Source organism: Pseudonaja textilis, chromosome 6, assembly GCF_049901715.1.
Source record: "Pseudonaja textilis isolate UNSWEBS1 chromosome 6, rPseTex1.2, whole genome shotgun sequence".
Taxonomy (NCBI): domain Eukaryota; kingdom Metazoa; phylum Chordata; class Lepidosauria; order Squamata; family Elapidae; genus Pseudonaja; species Pseudonaja textilis.
In genome coordinates, this window is record NC_141995.1 from 48,764,497 (window position 1) to 48,783,466 (window position 18,970).

The following is an 18,970-nucleotide window of genomic DNA, read 5'->3' on the forward strand; positions in this document are numbered from 1 at the left end:
ACTTACTAGATAACACTTGATACTGATTTTACAAATAATAGAGGTGGAAGGGACTTTGGAGGTCTTCTAGTCCATCCCCCTGCTCAAGCAGGAGAACCTATACCATTTCAGACAAGTGACTGTCCAGTCTCTTCTTAAAGAGCTCCAGTGATGAAGCACCCACAACATCTGAAGGCAACTTCTGTTCCACTGGTTAATTGTCCTCACTTTTAGGCAGTTCCTCCTTCATTCCAGGTTGCTTCTCTCCTTGGTTAGTTTCCTTCCAATGAATCAGAATAGAGGTCTTGGAGGTCTTCTAGTCCAGCCCTCTGCTCAAGGAGACCCTCTACTATTTCAGACGGGTGACTGTTTCCAATCTCTTCTTAAAAGCTCAACTGATGAAGCACCCACAACATCTGAAGGCAACTTCTGTTCCACTGGTTAATTGTCCTCACTTTTAGGCAGTTTCTCCTTCATTCCAGGTTGCTTCCCTTCTTGGTTAGTTTCCATCCATTGTTTCTTGTCCTGCCCTCCAAAGCTTTGGAAAATAAGTTGACTCCCTCCTCTTTGTGGCAGCCTTTCAAATACTGGAGTATCAGTATTTGATATCAGTATAATGTACAGGGATGGGTATTATTAACCTGGCAGAACTGGATTTTTAAAAAAATGTCCTTTCTATTATTTTGGAGAAGCCATCTTCGATAGGGTTATCTCCTTCAATATTTATGACACTGCTAAAAAAAAGATTGATAGCGTCAAGTCCAGCTCAGCTGCTGGTGGCTCCAAATACCTCCATGTTGGGTTTTTTCTGGCAGCAATTCAGAAATGGTTGGTTGTTACCTTTTTCCAGAATGTTGTTGGATTCCCAGGATTCAGAGGTGGGATTCAGTCAGTTCCGACCAGTTCTGGAGAACCGGTAGCGGACATTTTGAGTAGTTCGGAGAACTGGCAAATGCCACCCGATTGGCCCTGTCCCCATTTATTCTCCACCTCCCATCGAGTCCTAGCTGATCAGCTGGGTCTTCTTTGGTTGCCCTGCACAGGAGAACGGAGCTGGAAAGCAGCTTAGTAAGGTGGGGAGGGAATGGGGATTTTCCTTGCCATGCCCACCAAGCCACACCACACCCACCAAGCCACACCCACAGAGCCAGTAGTAAACATTTTTGAACCCCACCACTGCCAGGATTGTAGACATTTTGTCTTCCATCCAGACAAGGTCTCTTCCAACTCTATTCGGATTCATTGGAGGCTGATTAACCAAGTGTCAAGATTCGGGATAATGTCAGCATTCCAGCAACCCTTCTTTCCAGTCAATAACTCCAAGACACATATCTCTCAAAGACTGTTTTATTTAGATAAGTAACTGGCACATCTGTGGAATCCCGAATGTGAACGTTTTTGGGCTTCCTTGCAATATTCAAAACTACAAATCCATCCCCCTCCCCTTGATTGTCATCACATCACATGACCCAATCACGATCTGTCCTAAAGTAAGATCCTTATTTCATCCTGCGCCACACTCAATGACCTTGTACTAACGAAAGAATTTTATTGTCTACTTATATTCAATTGAATCCACCCCGCTCTCACTTTCTCAGGCTTTGTGGCAGCGTGGGAGTATCGAATCTCAATATGGCTTCCAAAGCTGACACCAAGTCTTGACTGGGCTTAGTTTTTGAAGATCATCGAGACTGACTAAATTCCGCCACCTAGCTAGGCGCAAAATGAATACCCACAGAGTAATTTTAGTTACTAGCAGTTGTAAATACTTCACTTAACCTCCTCCAGGGAAAGATTTGAAAGCCAATGAGGTCCAGGCAGAAGAACAACATCATGGCTTCAAAATCTAAGGGACTGGTTTGGACAAAACTCAGCCACCCTTTTTCGTGCGGCTGTTGATCCAAATAAGATTGTCGACATGATCGCCAACGTCCGACAACAGATATGGCAGAAGACAGTTGTAACATGAATCTGGCTTCCCTGTTGACTGTCAGAAGATCACAAAAGGTCATGACCCTGGGATCAGTGGTGGTATGCTACTGGTTTGGACCAGTTTAGGCGAACTGGTACTAAAAAAAAACAACTGGTATGGCCAAACCGGTCCCTCCAACTATCAGCTGAGAGGATAAAAGAAGCAACAAGTGCATGGGCGGGTGAGAGGGTCGCTCCTAGCTTTTCATTTCTTTCTCCTCTCAGCTGATTAGCATGTTAGGGGTGTTTGCACTTACATGTTAGGGGCATGCAAACAAGTGTGTTAGGGGCACGGAAACAAGTGTGTTAGGGGCATGGGGGTTCCATGTTAGGGGCGTGGAAATGAGTGTTGGGGGCGCACACACTTGCATGTTAGGGGCACGGAAATAAGTGTGTTAAGGGAATGCACACTTGCATGCTAGGGGGGCGCAAACAAGTGTGTTAGGGGTATGCACGCATGCATGTTAGGGGCATGCATTGCATACACATTAAGGGCGCGCATACACACACACGTACACAATCACCCACCAAACTGGTAGTGAGCAAAGTAGGAACCCACTGCTGCCTGCAACCATCATAAATGAGTCAGTTGCCAAGGGTCAGAATTTTGATCACGTGACCATGGGGATGCTGCATTGGTCTTAAAAGCATGAAAAACGGTCATAAAAATCTTTTTTTTCCCAGTTGTAACTTCCAACGGTCACTAAATGAACTGCTGCACGTCAAGAACTAACTGTATTAACTTCATCCTTGGAATAGGTCAATGGAAGAATTTGGGAGATCATGCTTCCAGAAGCGTCTAATCTGGAAGTGTCTAATGCTGAAGATCAAAAGGTCCATTATTTGACTTCGAGTGGTTTCCATCCGTTGCTTCTTGTCCTGCCTTTGGATGCTTTGAAGAATAATTTGACCCTCTCTTCTCTGTGGCAGCCCCTCAAATACAGGAACGCTGCTATCCTGCCTGATCCTTCATTAAACTGGACATACTCAATTCATATGGCTTCTGTGAACCACTAGGATGGTCCAGATAATGACCAGAGGCACTACAACTTACATGGTATTATTTGAATTGTCATCCATCCGCCCGGCCCCTCCAGCAGCTGAATCAGAGGCGGCGGCAGCATGGGAATCAACATCAGCATCAAGGCATCCTGAGAGTTCCGAGGGGGAAGAGGAAACGGAGATGGCAGAGAGAGAGAGAGAGAGGCGGAGGCGGAGCCTGAGCCATCCGTCAGCCCTCAGATGGAGAGTCAACAGCTCCCAGGTCTGGAAGTGGCTGATGAGGAAGAGGAGGAACAGCTGGGTCCAGTGCCTGATGCACAGATGGCAGAGGAGAGGAGAGCAGTGAAAATCTATGGGCCGGTCCTTGGGACAGAAGAACCACCACTGTTAACGAAGCCCTTCCCTAGTTCTGGGGATAAAAAGGCAGGAGGCGGAGATGAATAGCTGTGGCAGACAACTATTCCTCTCCCGGATGGACTTGTTAAGTCTGCTGTGAGAAGCTTTTTGCCAGGGCTGCCACCACTCCTAATTAAAGGGACCTTTCAGTTTGCTTCAGATGGGGGTTTGTTGGAGCTGGGTCAGAACAGAGAGCCTCCAGAATACTCTGTATTGGGGTCCCCAATTCCTGCGCTGGGGCTGTGACCTATTCAGAATTGGGCCACACGAGTGGCTGGCAGGAGCATATGCAAGCAGCTCAGATTTGCTCAAGCAGTGGGGCCAGGTGCACTCATGCACATGCCCACTGGCCCTCCACTCGTGTAAGTCAAACTGCACCCGTGTGCGCTGGCTCGTGACTTACGTGGTTTAGTTCCCCGAGTTGGGCAACGGTTGGGTACCACTGCTCTACATGAAGAGTACGTCGCATAACCACATCATACTAAGCAAGGAATCATTTTGAGATTTGAGAGACCAAAAAACTTCATGAAGCCAGGGAGATCTTTGAATTTTGATGTTCCCCCCACCTGTACCTCCACCCCATGGACAATTCAACATATCCACACAGACCACTGGTGCTCCATAAAATACAAGCTGGGAAAAAGTTAGGCAAAGGTTCATACATGCTAGTTGTTTCCGGCTCTAGAGGGTGGTCCTCATCTCCCTTACAAAGCCGAAAAGCCAGCGCTGTCCGAAGACGTCTCCGTGGTCATGTGGCCAGCATGACTCAACACCAAAGGCGCACAGAACACTGTTGCCTTCTCACCAAAGAGGTCCCTATTTTTCTACTTGCATTTTTTTTTATGTGCTTTCGAACTTCTAGGTTGGAAGAAGCTGGGGCAAGTAACAGGAGCTCACTCCATTCCGTGGTACTAGGGATTCAAACCGCTGAACTTTTCTGCTCGACAAGCTCAGCGTCTTAGTCACTGAGCCACCCGTGTCCCTTGGGGAAAAAGTTGGGATTATAACAAACGCTGCTTTACACCACCGGAGCTTTAGTAGACAATTACCAAGAAGGGTTTTCTGGACTAGCAAGAAGCAATTTTATTCTTGTGACGGACAACAAAAGTCACAGCCGCTCGAAAGAAACTTGGGAATCACAAAAGCCTACAAAGCATTTACAAACACCGACGGTTTTGAACGTCTGACACTTTGGTGTGAATTTTGTCTCTAGGAGAGGCGCCACCGAAGCTTGCAGTCAAGGGTGGGGGGGAGGAAGAGGAAACAGGATCGCGTTACACCTTAAATTCAGAACAGCCGGCCTGGCTTTTGACTTTCTTTCCCCCCCACCCTCTCTTTTTCAAAGTTTTAAACATAAGTGCTAAAGCCCTAAAGGCTGGGACTACATCCAGTGATACGCTGAGGATGTTATTTCAGGTTGCCAAATTTCAAGCGGCCTTGCACAGCGCCACGGCGGAAAAACGCACCTCTCCTTGCTCACGGTTGGTGAATTGTCGGCAGATCTCGGCTGATGCCTGTAGAGAAAAAGGAGAAGCTGTAGCTTGCACAATTGTTGTTGTTGGGTGCAGTCAAGTGCAATGAAACCTAGTCGGAAAGAGGCCTCTCTCTTCAACCCAATGTGCCCGTCGCTTGTGCGTGAAGTGTTTGTCTGCGGTTTGGGTGGAATCGACCCCTCTTCCAGGTCCAAAAAGCTGGAAAGGGAATCACAGATGTAGTGTCCCAAAGGTGCTTTTTTCTGGAGGCAACTGGGTGATAATGATACTGAATATATAATAGCATAACAGAGTTGGAAGGGACTTTGGAGGTCTTCTAGTCCTGGCAAGACAGAAGGTTATCCAACACCTTTTAAAAAACTTCCAGGGTTGGAGCATTCACAATTTGAGGCAAGTTCTCCCACTGATTAATTGTTCTGTCAGGAAATTCCTCCTTAGTTCTAAGTTGCTTCTCTCCCTGATGAGTTTCCATCTGTTGCTTCTTGTGCTGCCTTTCAGGTGCTTTGGAGAATAGCTTGACTCCCTCTTCTTTGGGGCAGCCCCTGAGATATTGGAAGATCACTATTATGTCTCCCTTACTCCTTTTCAATAGACTAGACCCATGATGGCGAACCTATGGCATGCGTGCCACAAGCCATTTGTGCTAGCACGCAAGCCGCAGGCAAACCTACCTCACTGCAAATGCACGCGCCTCACAGCTGATTTTTTTTTCCGGTTGGTTTGAGGCCTTTTTCGGCCTCCCAAAGGCTTGGAAAAAGCTTCTGGCAAGGCTTTTCAGGGCGAATTATAGGCCCATTTCTTCACTTCCTGTAATACCGGAAGTGGCGAAACAGGCCTATAATTTATCCTGAAAAGCCTTGCAGAGGCTTTTTCCAAGCCTCTGGGAAGCCGAAAAAGGCCTCAAACCAGCTGAAAATTCAGCTTGTGAGGCACAGTGCAGTTAAGGGGGTGGCGGGGGGGGAGGGAATTGCACGTGCACGAACAGGTGGCAGCGGGAGGGTGCAAGCATTGCATTCTGGGTCCTTGCACGCAAGTGCGTGCACAATTTTTGACACAGGAGCCCAAAAAGGTTAGCCACCACTGGACTAGACATACCCAGTTCCTGCAACTGGACTTTCTTGTTTTGTTCGTTTGTTTTGAAGACATTTCGCTTCTCCTCCAAGAAGCTTCTTCAGCTCTGACAGGATAGTGGGGAATGGAAGAGCTGAAGAAGCATTTTGGAAGAGAAGCGAAATGTCTTCAAAAGAAAAAAACAAGGAAGTCCAGTTGCCTCCTGAAAAAAAAAAAAAGCGTCTTTGGGATCATGGTGACCTGGATGACTGAGAATCTCTACAGAGATTCTGTAGAGCTGTACAATTTGGGATGGACGCCCTTGGAACGGGGTGGGGGATAGGAATGGATTTCCAGAGGGAAAATGGCAGACTACAGGAACCAGGAGCCCCACTCAGGTGACCCTGAGGACACAGACAAACCTCAAAGTGGCCTCAATGACCCTCTAAAAAGGATGCAAATGACCAGCTGTCTGCAAGGAGGAATATAAATCCTTCCATTCCCCACCATCCTTGTCAGAGCTAAAGAAGCTTCTTGGATGAGAAGTCTTCAAAAGTTAAAAAAACAAGGAAGTCCAGTTACCTCCTGAAAAAAAAAAAACACTTTTGGACCAACCCTGACCCGGAGGCCTGAGAACCTCTACAGACTTGTGGATGTTGTGTGTTGTGGGAATTTTGTAAGGGCAAGTGAAATGGTGACCACCAGAAACTGAAAGGCTCTTACCTTGAGCATGGTGGCATCTGAACTGGCTCCATGCTTTATGGGGAATGGCATTCTTCCATCTGCAAGTAAGGTTGGAGAACAAGCTCATCAGTAGCATGAAAATACTGGTGGTAAGACGAATTCGCTCGGTCCACTTCCTGGGAGGTTTACTCTACAGCAGGGGTCGGACACCTTAAAACACTCAAAAGTGCCATTTGGACCCATTTCTCACAGAAAAGAAAAGACCAGGAGTCACAAAACCCATTTGACATCTAAAATGAAGATAACACTGCATATATCGGGGGTTTTTTTTTACATTTTTTCTGCTATGTATAAAAAAACTATAGTATTAATGAAATAAAAAGCCAAACTTAGAATTATCCACCTGCAACAAACCAAAAACGCCATCTCCTTCTGTGTTGTCATCCTCAATAAATCGTGTGCTGGCAGGTGTCACACATTGGCAGTTATGATCAGTGGTGGGTTTCAAACTTGTTTACCACCGGTTCTGTGGGCATGGCTTGGGGGGCGTGCTTTGCCCGTGCACACGTGCTTTACGCACGTGAGCGCACCAAACACACGCTTTTGAAGCCGACTCCTCGTCCTGATCAAACCTCTTTTATTTAGGTTAAAGCGAATTCCTCTCCAGCAAAGTCCCAGCCAACAGTCCTTCATGAGATTTCACAACTACAGGCCTTTATGAGGCTTGGAGAGTTGTCAGGCCATTATCTTCCAAATGCCACACTGTGGCAACAATTACTTGGCAAGAAGTCAGGAACAGTCTTCACACTAATTAAACAAACTAATTGTCTCCTGCAAGCACCACTTCCCTTTTCCACCTCTTTATTCCCTCTGGGAGGGGCCATTCACCATCCACCTGAGCCTTTACTCCCGAGTTGACCCTTGTTCCTTAACTGTTCCCTTCTTCTGGCACCTCTGCACATGCACACACTGGGAACAGGCTCCAGCTGTTCTTCTGCCTCACTGATGTCCAACTCCAAAGGCAGCTGATAACTGTTGGATGGCCCTGGCCCCATCTCTGCCTCCCATGCAGAGCCCTCGTCAGAGCCTTCCCCAGACTCCAGGACTGGCCCATGGTTCCTCCCCAACCTCCTCACTGTCTGAATCTGTTGCCAGCTCCACTCGCCGCTGGTGGGCCACAATGCTGTTGTAAGTTGAGGACTACCTGTGTGGATTGCATCTCTGGAGAAAAGTATCCTCCTTAATTTTGTAGCGTGTACAAGGACCTCTTTAGAAACATATGCTATAGATCCTTAAGTCAAATGCGTTTATTGGTGCCTAAAAGTTGTGCTTGCCTCAGATGCTACTGGAGAACTGCTCTGCAATGAGTGTTAGAATTGGAGATAGAAAATTGGCCTTTTTAAAGCCAACACACACATACACACAGACACAAAACTTACCCAGTTCATAGAGGTGTCCGCCCACGCTGGCAAATAGAATGAAATGGAAGTTCACCTTATCGTCTTCAGCCTAAGAAAAGATAGAATCAAGAACCTAGAAATCTAGTAAGAACAGGGAAGGGTTGTATATAATGGTGGCACCCAAAGGTGCTTTTTCTAGCAGCACCTGGACTTTCTGGTATTACTTTGAGGATATTTCGCTTCTTATCCAAGAAGCTTCTTCAGCTCGGACTGGATGGTGTGGAAGGGAAAGATTTATACTCCTTGCAGACAGTTGGTCATTTGCATCCTTTTGGGGTGTCTTTGAGGTCACTTGGAGGTTTACCCCAGGCTTCCTTGATTCTCTAAAAAGGATGCAAATGACCAAGATGTCTGCAAGGAGTATAATTCCTTTCATTCCCCACCATTCTCAGAGCTGAAGAAGTTTCTTGGATGAGAAGCAAAATGTCTTCAAAGAAAAACCAGAAAGTCCAGTTGCCACTTGAAAAAAAAAAAAGCACGTTTGGGACAACTATGGATGTCTTGAGGATCTCCATAGACATAATGGTGGCACATTTATTTCCTATTATTTTTAATTTTTTTTTGTAATATTTTTGAAACAAGCTTCCCTGGCATTTTCACATCCCTGCTCGAAGGAATAACCTTGAGGAACACACGAGAAAGAGCTGCTGTTACAACGCTGGCCAGATAAAAGAAACCAAGTTAAATAAAATAAATAAAATTGAATAAAGTTAGATACAGATCCACGATCAGAATAAGCGTCTCAGACACAATCCTGCCCCACACCCATTCTCACCCCCCCCCCCCGCAAAAGGAAGATAGTGGGGAAACATGTTGAGATTTGCAAAATTCTGTTATTATAACCCTCTCAGGATTGAAACACCAGTTCTTGGCCAGTTCTTTTGTTGAAAAAACTATAAATTAATGCAGTATTATTTACCCGACACTGGCCCTCTTGTGCTACCGCATTATGGACTTCTTGAATGGCCTGGGAAGAGATTAAAAAAAAATCAGAAATGATGTGCATTTTGTTTTGTAACCTCCAGTGCTGTACAGCATTTTAATGATTCTATCTAAATCCACTATTCCCATTCCTACTAATCTGTTCCATTTGTGCTAGGGGTGTCCAACGTCGGCCATTTTAAGACCGCTGAACTTCAACTCCCAGAATTCATGTCTGGCTGGAAAATTCTGGGAGTTGGAAGTCCACAAGGTTTTTTTTAAAGAACTTTTTATTTTGACAACTAACATAGAGAAACACAAAACATCAAATAAAATCATTTTCCATTGTACAATGTGTCGGTTGGTACGTATCTCTTGTGCACAATATTAAGTGTCTTTCCCTCCTAAATTTAAATTAAAATTCATATTATGTAAATCAGCTATCCACTTTGATTGTAAGTTCATATCATCCTTTTCGAGCAAGTCTCAACTTTTACAATGTCTAGTTCATAATATCATTCATTTCACAATAATCAAATATAACATATTACAACGTATCATCTTTACTATTATTTTATATCTGTATTATAGTATATTTTATTTCTCTATTTTCTTATCTACAAAGGAGCCTCTGTGGCGCAGTGGTTAAGAGTGCAGCACTACAAGCTACTTCTGCAGCCAGCTGCCTACAATTTGGCAGTTTAAATCCCACCAAGGTTCAAGGTTGACTCAGCCTTCCATCCTTCCGAGGTGGGTAAAATGAGGACCCCAATTGTTGGGGATAGTATGCTGACTCTATAAACTGCTTAGAGAGGGCTGTAAAGCACTATAAAGCAGTATATAAGTCTAAAGGCTATTGCTATCTAGCCATTGATAAAATAAATCCCATATTTTATAATAATCTTTTTCTTCTTGCTCTCTAATTGCCAATGTCAATTGACTCATTTCTGTACATTCCATTATTATTATTTTATCACCTCTTCTTCTCTTGGGCTTTTTTCACTTTTCCTAAAGTCCACTAGTCTTAAAGGAGGCTGAGATTTGACACTCCAATCTACTACCTGTTCAACAAGCACGAATGGCCGAGCGTGAATTCTGAATGAAACCCTTCAAGGGGAAAAAAATCATTAACATATAGATAAGTCTTCAGATTATGTATGTTTGTTTAGTAACCATTAAAAGTTAGTGCGGCACTGAGCAAATGGTTATTTATGACTGGTTCTTGCTGTTCTGGGCTGTAGCCGTGTCCACTCAGTCGCATGATCATGAACCAAACAACTGCAACCTGGCTTGCGAATTATGAGGCCATAATTCAGGTACAGGTAAAGGTTCCTCTCGCACATCCGTGCTAGTCCTTTCCAGTTCTAGGGGGCGGTGCTCACCTCCATTACAAAGCCAGAGAGCCAGCACTGTCCGAAGACGTCTCCGTGGTCATGTGGCCGGCAGGACTAAACGCCTTCACAGGTGCATGGAACGCTGTGACCTTCCCACCAAAGAGGTCCCTATTTTTCTACTTGTATTTTTTAAACGTTGCTTTTGAACTGCTAGGATGGCAGAAGCTGGGACAAGGAACGGGAGCTCACTCTGTTACGTGGCGCTAGGGATTCGAACCGCCGAACTGCCGACCTTTCTGATCGACAAGCTCAACGTCTTAGTCGCTGAGCTAAACTTATGAGGCCATCCTAAGCAGCAAATTCTGGCATCCCGCGAGCACAGTCATTGGGAAAGCCAGTGGGAAGTGGGAAATCATGACCACACGAAGTCCTTGCTTAAAAATAGCCACCAGGGCTGCCAGAATTGTCATCCCCAAGTGATGTGGTCACCTGACTTTAGGGCTGCATGGCTTAATGATGGGGAATTCTGACCTCAACTGTTGATTTAACACAAGGACAACCTACATTCAAGATGATACGTTTCAAATATCAACCAATTGTAATTTATCACAAACACTGAACGGAAGACATATAAAAATCATACCATTATCTAAATCGGGGGTGGCAGGGAAAGAATACTGCAAAATCCCCATTCCCTCCCCACCCCACGAACCTGCTTTTCAGCTCCGTTCTCCTGTTCAGGGCAACAAAAAGACGATCCAGCTGATTAGCTGGGACTCAATGGGAGGCGGAGAAGAGGTGGGGGCGGGACCAGTCAGAGGTGGTATTTGCTGGTTCTCCAAACTACTCCAAATTTCCACTAGCGGTTCTCCAGAACTGGTCAGAACCTGCTGAATACCCACCTCTGATTCCCTCCCCACCCCACTAACCTGCTTTCCAGCTCCGTTCTCCTGTGCAGGGCAACCAAAGATGACCCAGCTGATCAGCTGGGACTCGGGAGGCAGAGAAGAGATGGGGTTGGCGAGGCCAGTCAGAGGTGGGATTGGCCATTTTTCCGAACTACTCAAAATTTCCTGCTACCGGTTCTCCAGAACTGGTCAGAACCGGCTGAATACCACCTCTGGAACACACCCTTAAGCCTCTACGAACACCTCAAACCACCTTGGAGAAAATAAAATAAAAATTTATCCAAGCCACCCATCCTTTTACCTTGTTGTTCTCAAGACGTTTTGCCCTCTCATCTGGGGAGAGTCCAGCTGTTGCAGTCAGGAATTCTTTTAAGGCAGATCCTTCATCTGGAAAAGACGGAATTACAAAGGGATAATGTTATATAGGGAAAGAAAGCAGCAGAGAATAGAGTACGGAACAAGAGTTGGAAGAGGTCTTCTACTCCAACCCCCTGCTCAAGTCCTAGCGGCCCAGTCCTCACGCGATAGCATTTCAGACCAAAGGTTGTCCAATCTCTTCTTGAAACCCTCCAGTGATCGAGCACCCACAACTTCTGGAGGAAAATCCACTAATTGTTCTAAGTGTCAGGAAATTCCTCCTTAGTTTTAGGCTGATTCTCTCCTGGATGAGTTTCCATCTTCTTGTCCTGCCTTCAGGTGCTTTGGAGAATAGCTTGACTCCCTCTTCTTTGGGGCAACCCCTTAGATATTGGAACACCTCACTACTACAGTACTACTACTAATTATTACTACTACTACCTGTGTTTCCCCAAAAATAAGACCCTGCCTTGTATTATTTTTGCCACCAAAAAAGGCACCAGGTCTTATTTTTGGGGTATGTTATCCACTGACTAACCTCACTTGCGCCCATCACCCCTGGCTCCCGAAGGCCTCTACAGCTGATAACAACGCTCTGGATCAATCCGGAGTTTGTTATTGGCTACAGAGGCCTTCAGGAAAGCCTTGCTAGCCTTGCTGGCTACAGAAGAACTGGGCCAGCAAGGCAGGTGTCGGGGTGTGCAAGGCCTGACTACAGGGCAGAAGTAGGGCAGCTCCAACCCCATCCCCACCCTAGCTTAATTTGTACCCGTCCACTCAGGAGTGGGTGGGATCGTAATTAGGGCTTATTTTGGGGGTAGGGCTTATATTGGGCACATGTTAAAAAATCAAGTTAGGGCTTACTTTCAGGACACATTTTCAGGGAAACTATAGTAGCAGCTGATTCCACCAAGTACATCTGCAAGGTTTTGAGGCACATTTATTTCTACAGGGTTAACCCCCACATGTATTTTAAACTCTAAATCATCATCCAGAATTTCAGGCAGACCCAAGAAAGGAAACTTACATCTCCTCTGTAGGTTGTCAGGAGTAAGGCAGTGACCCCCATCTAAATCATGAGTCTCAAGCCAAACTTCCAAAACTTAAAAAGGATTTATTGGGAGTTAACATGCCGGCACTGCCTGGGTGTAGCTGACTCAAGAGACACATAATTCATTGTCATCCTTGACCCTGGTTTTCCCCCACCCTGTGTGTATCGTAATTCAAATTCTGCAATGGGACACATCCTTAGCCAAGAGTCATCAATCATGCTCTCCAGTTAGAATTTTGCATGACAGAAACTTCAGTCACTTAGTTACTATCTTTGAAAACATTTGTGGAATGCACTTTCGGTTTTGCAAGCTGCTGCACTGCTCCCACCCCCTCCCTTTCTGTTAGCAACTCTAAAAAGACCAGAGAAATATTTTATGAGTTGACATAGGTTTTGAATACTCCTTGAATTCTTAGGGGCTCAAAAAATAAAATTTTATGTTCCCCGAAGCTAAGTCCACGTCAACTGACAATTCAGAATTCCAGTAAAGCTTGAAAGGTTTATATAGTCATTGGAAAATTCTCTCCCCCGGTTACTTACCAAATCGAATCTTATCTTGATTATTAGCTACTGCATGGATGAGGCCAATGGTTCCACAGGAGTTACTCGCCGTCTGTTTCACAAAGTACACATCTGGGCTAATTTCTTGGCCCTTCAGTTCGTCAATTTGCTTTTTCCGGAAGTTTTCATGCTACAATTGAAGCGTAATCATCTTTTTTGGTAAAAAGATTTTTATTTTTATCTTTTAGTGAACAGCGTGGTTTCGGGTTTTTACATTTCCGTACAAACATGACCTTAGTTATATATTCATCTTTCACATTCAATTCCATATTGTATCATTACATTTATAATTTCTATAAATTTTCTCAAGCATTCTTATATTCTTCACACTTATTGTATATATTTTCTATTCATATCTCCTTTCATTTTTCTTCGAATATTCTTGTGTCTTCTTTATATATTTTAAAATCTTATTTCTTGTTCTATACTCATTGTACTTATACTTTTATCTGTCACATTTACAAATTCATCGCATACTCTCAATTCATTATTCAAAACAGCCATCATAGTTCTAATAATTCAAAAATCTCCCCCTTCAACTACTAATTTGAGTGTACCACCCCTTTGCCTTATACATCAATTAACTCCCCTTTAATTCATAGTAATGATTTATCATAGTATAATCGTATTTTAGTTATCACTTTTTTAGTTCATACCAATAATCTCCTTGTGTGATTACCCAGGGTGGGATACAAAATAAACACAGGCACAAAAACAGGTGAAGTCCCTTTAATTCCTTCAACTTGGCTTCAAAGCTCCAAATATCCTTGACTGGAGACAAAAAACTCCCTCACAGTTGCAAAAAGGAGGAAATGCAGTTTAAACTAAAAAATACCTATAAATTATAAATAGAAAAAACAACACAAACCACACTGAAGCAATTAAGGGAACCAGGGAAGATAAGGGCTTGAAGACATCCAGAGATATCGGAGTACACACTGGGAAGGGCCCCAAACTCAGGTAAGAACAGAGAGACTAGAAATATTTTCATGCTTTGTTTCCAGCACTGGCTCATGCGCAGTCCTTCCTTTTAACCAGTTCTCACAGCTGCAGCCCATGAAGGGGATCAAGGCCCTTTCCTCCCTCATAGACCACACCATTCACATTTCTCCCTTATCCTCTCCTCGCTGTGTGCCCTAGGATGGAGAGGGGATGGGCCTGGGTCTTCCTCTGACTGCCCAGCCACCCTGTGCCCGTCCCCAGCTTCCTCCACAACCTCCAGAGCCACACCCCCACTCTCTGTTGGCTGTTCCTCCTCTCTCTTGGAGTCAGTCTCCAACAGGAGCATGACACCTTGCTACTGCATGACACTTATATATTTTAAGGCAGATTCCGCATGGTATATTCCCCTTGGTTACATTCGAATTCATTTATTATTTCAGGTATATTAATCTATTCAATATACCGTGAAAACTGACAGTTACATTTTAGCTATATTCTTAATTTTATTAACCATATTTAACATACTTCTATAACTTCCCATTTTCACATTTATTCCAAATATGTCTATGTGTAATTTAATAACTAGTCCAACAGCAAAAAAAAAAACAACCCATCAGTTTAGCAACTTTCTAAGTTATTTATCACTAATTGAAGCATTTTCATGACCATGTCACGTAACAACCAGGTTACCAGCCGTCCAACTGCAGTGATTCACTTAACCAGAGGCAAGAAAAGTCGTAATGTGGAGCCAAATTCATTTAACAAGCATCTGCCTTCACAACAGAAACGTTGGGCTGCATGGTGGTCGTAAGTCGAGTAACACCGTTATTCAGCGAATCATGCCTTCGTTGACTTTGGCTGTCAGTCACAAAAGGGGATCATGCGACCTCACGACTTACACCCACTTGTTTAGCGACTGTTCGGAGTTACAAAGAGCACTGAAAAAAAGTGACTCGAGACTATTTTTCACACTTATGACCATTGCACCATCCCTCTGGTCTCATGGTCAAAGTTCAGAGGCTCGGCCACCCACTCATATTTATGACTGTTGCAGTGTCCTCGGGGGTCATGTCACCCCCTTTTGCGACCTTCTGATAAGGAAAGTCAACTGGGGAGAAAGCCAGATTCACTTAACAACGGTGTTACTCATTTAACAACTGCTGGGATTCCCATAAGAGCTGTGGCAGGTCGTAAAATGGGGTGCAACTCACTTAACTATCTTGCTTAACCATGGAAAGCATTTGGGGCTCAATTCTGGTTGTTAAGTAAAGGACTGTCTGTATACAAATACAAATGGGTGATGCACGCAAGTGAGGTTAGTCAATGGGTGACATCTCCCCAAAATAAGATCTGGTGCCTTTTTTGGTGGCAAAAATATATATAAGTCAGGGTCTTATTTTTTGGGAAACCTGGTCTAGGGCCTTTTTTTCTTTTTGAAATACATTCCAGGGTACCCAATAGTTGTCAATTCTGGCTTCTAAGCAAATTTCCATGGATATTATAAGCAAGCAGCAGCCATTCTCCCGAGTATTTACTGTAAATTTGCTATCCGGGTTCAAAACCCAGTGAATTGTTTTGTTCAAGATTCCCCCCAAGGCAGTTTTGCAAATTCCTTTGCAGGACATTCAAAGGACAAATCCACTTCCGGGGGAGATCTGTACTTTAGATTCGTGAATGACATCCAACAGTATTGCAAAGGACTATAAAATAAGTCCAGGCTCTGCACCCCTGGCAACTTTACGACTTGGGGACTTCCAACTCCCAGAATTCCTCTGCATGACATGCCTGGCTGAGGAATTCTGGGAATTGAAGTCCCCGAGTCATAAAGTTGCTTGATGGTTGGAGATCTCTGCATTAAGAGAGGTGCAAGGTTTTCATTTTTGTTTTTAATTTTTATTTGGCTTTAATACTTACCTGAGCAGTAAGGGGAAACAGCAGAAGCAGCGCACAAGCTGGACTTGGCACGGTGCTCAAAATGTCTTCATCCAATCCCAGCACATCCACGAATTGCCAACCAGGGGCAACTCCTAGGCGGCAGAGTATCTACACAATCAAGGGAAGGACACACAATACTGGGTATCTCACACCTGCAGGCAAATCATGGTCCCTTCTGAACATGACACCAACCAGCAAGTGTTATTTTGGTTAGCTGAGCCACCAGCGCTTCTATGGTCTGGGTTTAAAACTGGGATTTTTAATTATTCATTTTCTGGTTTACTTTGGGAATGAGGAGGAAGAGGTAACCCCCCAATCCAGTGACGGTTCAGCAAATATTTCCAATTACATAAAACTAAAAAATGAGAACATTTCGTTTTATTTGCACATATAAATAGGTAATCAAAAGTAAATAGGCAAAAGCTTACAGGTTGGAAACCTGCAGAAGAGGCCTTCATTCTGCAGTTGGATAGACAATGGCTAAAATGGTAAATAATGCCATGGGGGGGTTTTTTGGAGCAAAATTGCACCTTATTCTACGGAGCAAAAAAATTGCACCTTGTTCTGGGGAGCAAAAAAAAATTGCAGCTTGTTCTGCATTCTAATTCCCAAGCAGGCAGCATCTTCATAGTCTGCTTTGGGTTTTTTTTTTACCAGATTCTAGCAAAATGAAATCCATTATTTATTAGCTTTAATACAGCCATCCCATTCTGCACATATGAAGCCTGCTTATTCTGGTAAATAAATGAAAACTAAATTTCTCATTCAACCACACGGTAGGTAGAAAGCTTGATTGGTCTTACCATTGTATCTATAAAAAAAATAAAATACAGGATCTAATTTGAGGGAAAATAGATAAAAAGAAAACGCAGTAATGAAACTTATGTTCTCTCTGTGATCCTGTTGTCTCCATTTCCATGTTGTACAGCTGGTCATTAATAAATTTAAAAAAACCCAGATGTGGGAATTACAAAGAATCAGGTAAATGACTCACCTTTATAGGATGCACTGCTTTGTTCAAGCTATTGGGCTTTTTAGCTCACCTGCCTTAACCAGGTGTGGGCAGTCAGGACAACCAGACTGTGGACTTCAACTCCCAGATTTCCTGAGTCAGCATGGCTGGCTCAGGAATTCTGGGAGTTGCAGTCCACAGGTCCTAACATTGTCACCCCTGGGCCTCATGTGTAAATTTTAGCAGTTCTGCTCATTGTTGTATAGATCAAGAGTCTTCAAACTCTGACGGTTTAAGACTTGTAGACTTCAACTCCCAGAATTCCTGAGCTAAACTGACCGGAAGAGGAATTCTGGGAGTTGAAGCCCACAAGTCTTAAAAGCTGTCAAATTTAAAGACCCCCCCCATTAGAGCCAAAGGAAACAGGATAATCGAATTCAGATCCAAAATGGGCTTTCTGTGGAAGTAGGGATGTGAAAAAGAGCCAAGGTGAAGAAGGGAAGGTAGAAGGTTAAAAAGAGAAGCCAAAACAAAAAACAAAACCAGGTCGGTCCTTTTCCAGGAGCAAATAGGTTATATTGTGTTTGTATCTGCAACACCAAGGGGAGAAAAGGGTGTGTGTTGCTTGTGGCCACGGTTGCAGTGCTGCTTCCAAGAACATGGGAGTGGTACCCAAGGCAGAGAAAGGATGCTCACACTTCCAGAGGGTGATGGAAGATGCTGGGAAAGGCTGGTGGCTTGCCCAAGAGCAAACGGGGACCACTACCACCGTTAAGGAGAGAATATCCTGGTCTGGCAATCTTTCCTCCCCCTCCCCCTCCAAGGAACCCCTCCCCACCCCGCCCTTCCCTTTGGCGTGACACAGCACAAACCGCGGTCTGCAGCGCCCCCTGCCGCCCAGCCCTGGAAGAGCAGCCTCTGAAGGCGAGACCACCGCCTCTTCTCCCCCCCACTCTGGTGTCTGGTCCCTGCGGGGCCCCCCCACACACAACCCCTTCCCCACCCGCTTCCAACAGGGCAAGGGAGGGGAGGGGGCGAGCCAGCCTGTCGGCGCCTCCTCCTCCCACCGTTTGCAAGAGAAGGAGAAGGGGGAGGATTTAAAGCAGGTGCAATGCGAGCGTGGAAACGCCCAGCCCGGCGAAAGAGGCGTCTGCCCCCTCCCTTTACTCACTTTGTTCAGCATCTGAAAGACAAGAAAGAAGAGGCGAGGGTTGGAAAGTCAGCCTGCCTTAAGGGAAACCCCCTCCCGCCTGTTTTCTCCCCCCAGCCCACCTTTCCAGGGCTTGCAAAGGCAGCGGAAGACCCTACCCGCCAGGCAGCCTCTTTGCAGAGATTGCAAACAGCACCCACGCCTAGCCCCGCAGGAGAAGCCTCTGCTCCACCCACCCACCCAGGACCACCAATGCACCAAACCAGCGAGACAACCCCCCTGCCCCCGCTCTTCCAGCCCCTTCTCCCCAACCATTCAAGCGCCCAGCCCGGGGCCGATGCCTCACCTCCGGGTTGATCTCCATGGGCTGCCACGCCATCCTGCCGCTTCCAATGCCTCTGCTGCTGCTGCTTCCCGGAGCTGTTCTGGACCAGAACAACCGCCCGCCCACTCTTATATATATATGCCACCGGACCGGCCCACTGCCGAGGAGGAGGGGTGTCTGTGTGCTGCTGGGACAAGAGAAGCCCACCCCCTGGTTTGAAGATGGTTCCGTCCTCCACTTTCTTCCCCCCGCCCCTCACCCCGCCCCCCGGCCCTTTACTCTCGTCTAGGTCTCCAATTCTTCCCTCCTGCGCGGACTGGCAGCCCCTTCGAGTGGGAGGCAGGCAGGCAGGCAGTCTGGGAGCCCAGCTCGTTTTTCCTTCCCCCCCACAAGGGGGATTGTAGTACAACCCTCCGGTCGGCTGATCCAGAAGGGAGAGGGTGCCTATATATATAATTATTATATATATTTATATGTATTATTATACTATATTATATAC

General features: G+C 45.3%; 1 protein-coding gene across 1 annotated transcript; it reads right to left on the bottom strand.

The window, feature by feature from the left end:
- Positions 1 to 4,406: 4,406 nt before the first annotated feature.
- On the bottom strand, positions 4,407 to 18,581 carry UCHL1 (ubiquitin C-terminal hydrolase L1). Its single transcript, XM_087936560.1, has 9 exons — positions 18,493 to 18,581; positions 18,168 to 18,179; positions 16,024 to 16,152; positions 13,147 to 13,297; positions 11,500 to 11,585; positions 8,955 to 9,002; positions 8,015 to 8,084; positions 6,615 to 6,673; positions 4,407 to 4,862 (listed from the first exon to the last, which is right to left on the bottom strand). Exons 1-9 carry the CDS (start codon positions 18,523 to 18,525, stop codon positions 4,776 to 4,778), a joined length of 675 nt encoding a protein of 224 aa, XP_087792686.1. The 5' UTR covers positions 18,526 to 18,581; the 3' UTR covers positions 4,407 to 4,775.
- Positions 18,582 to 18,970: the final 389 nt, after the last annotated feature.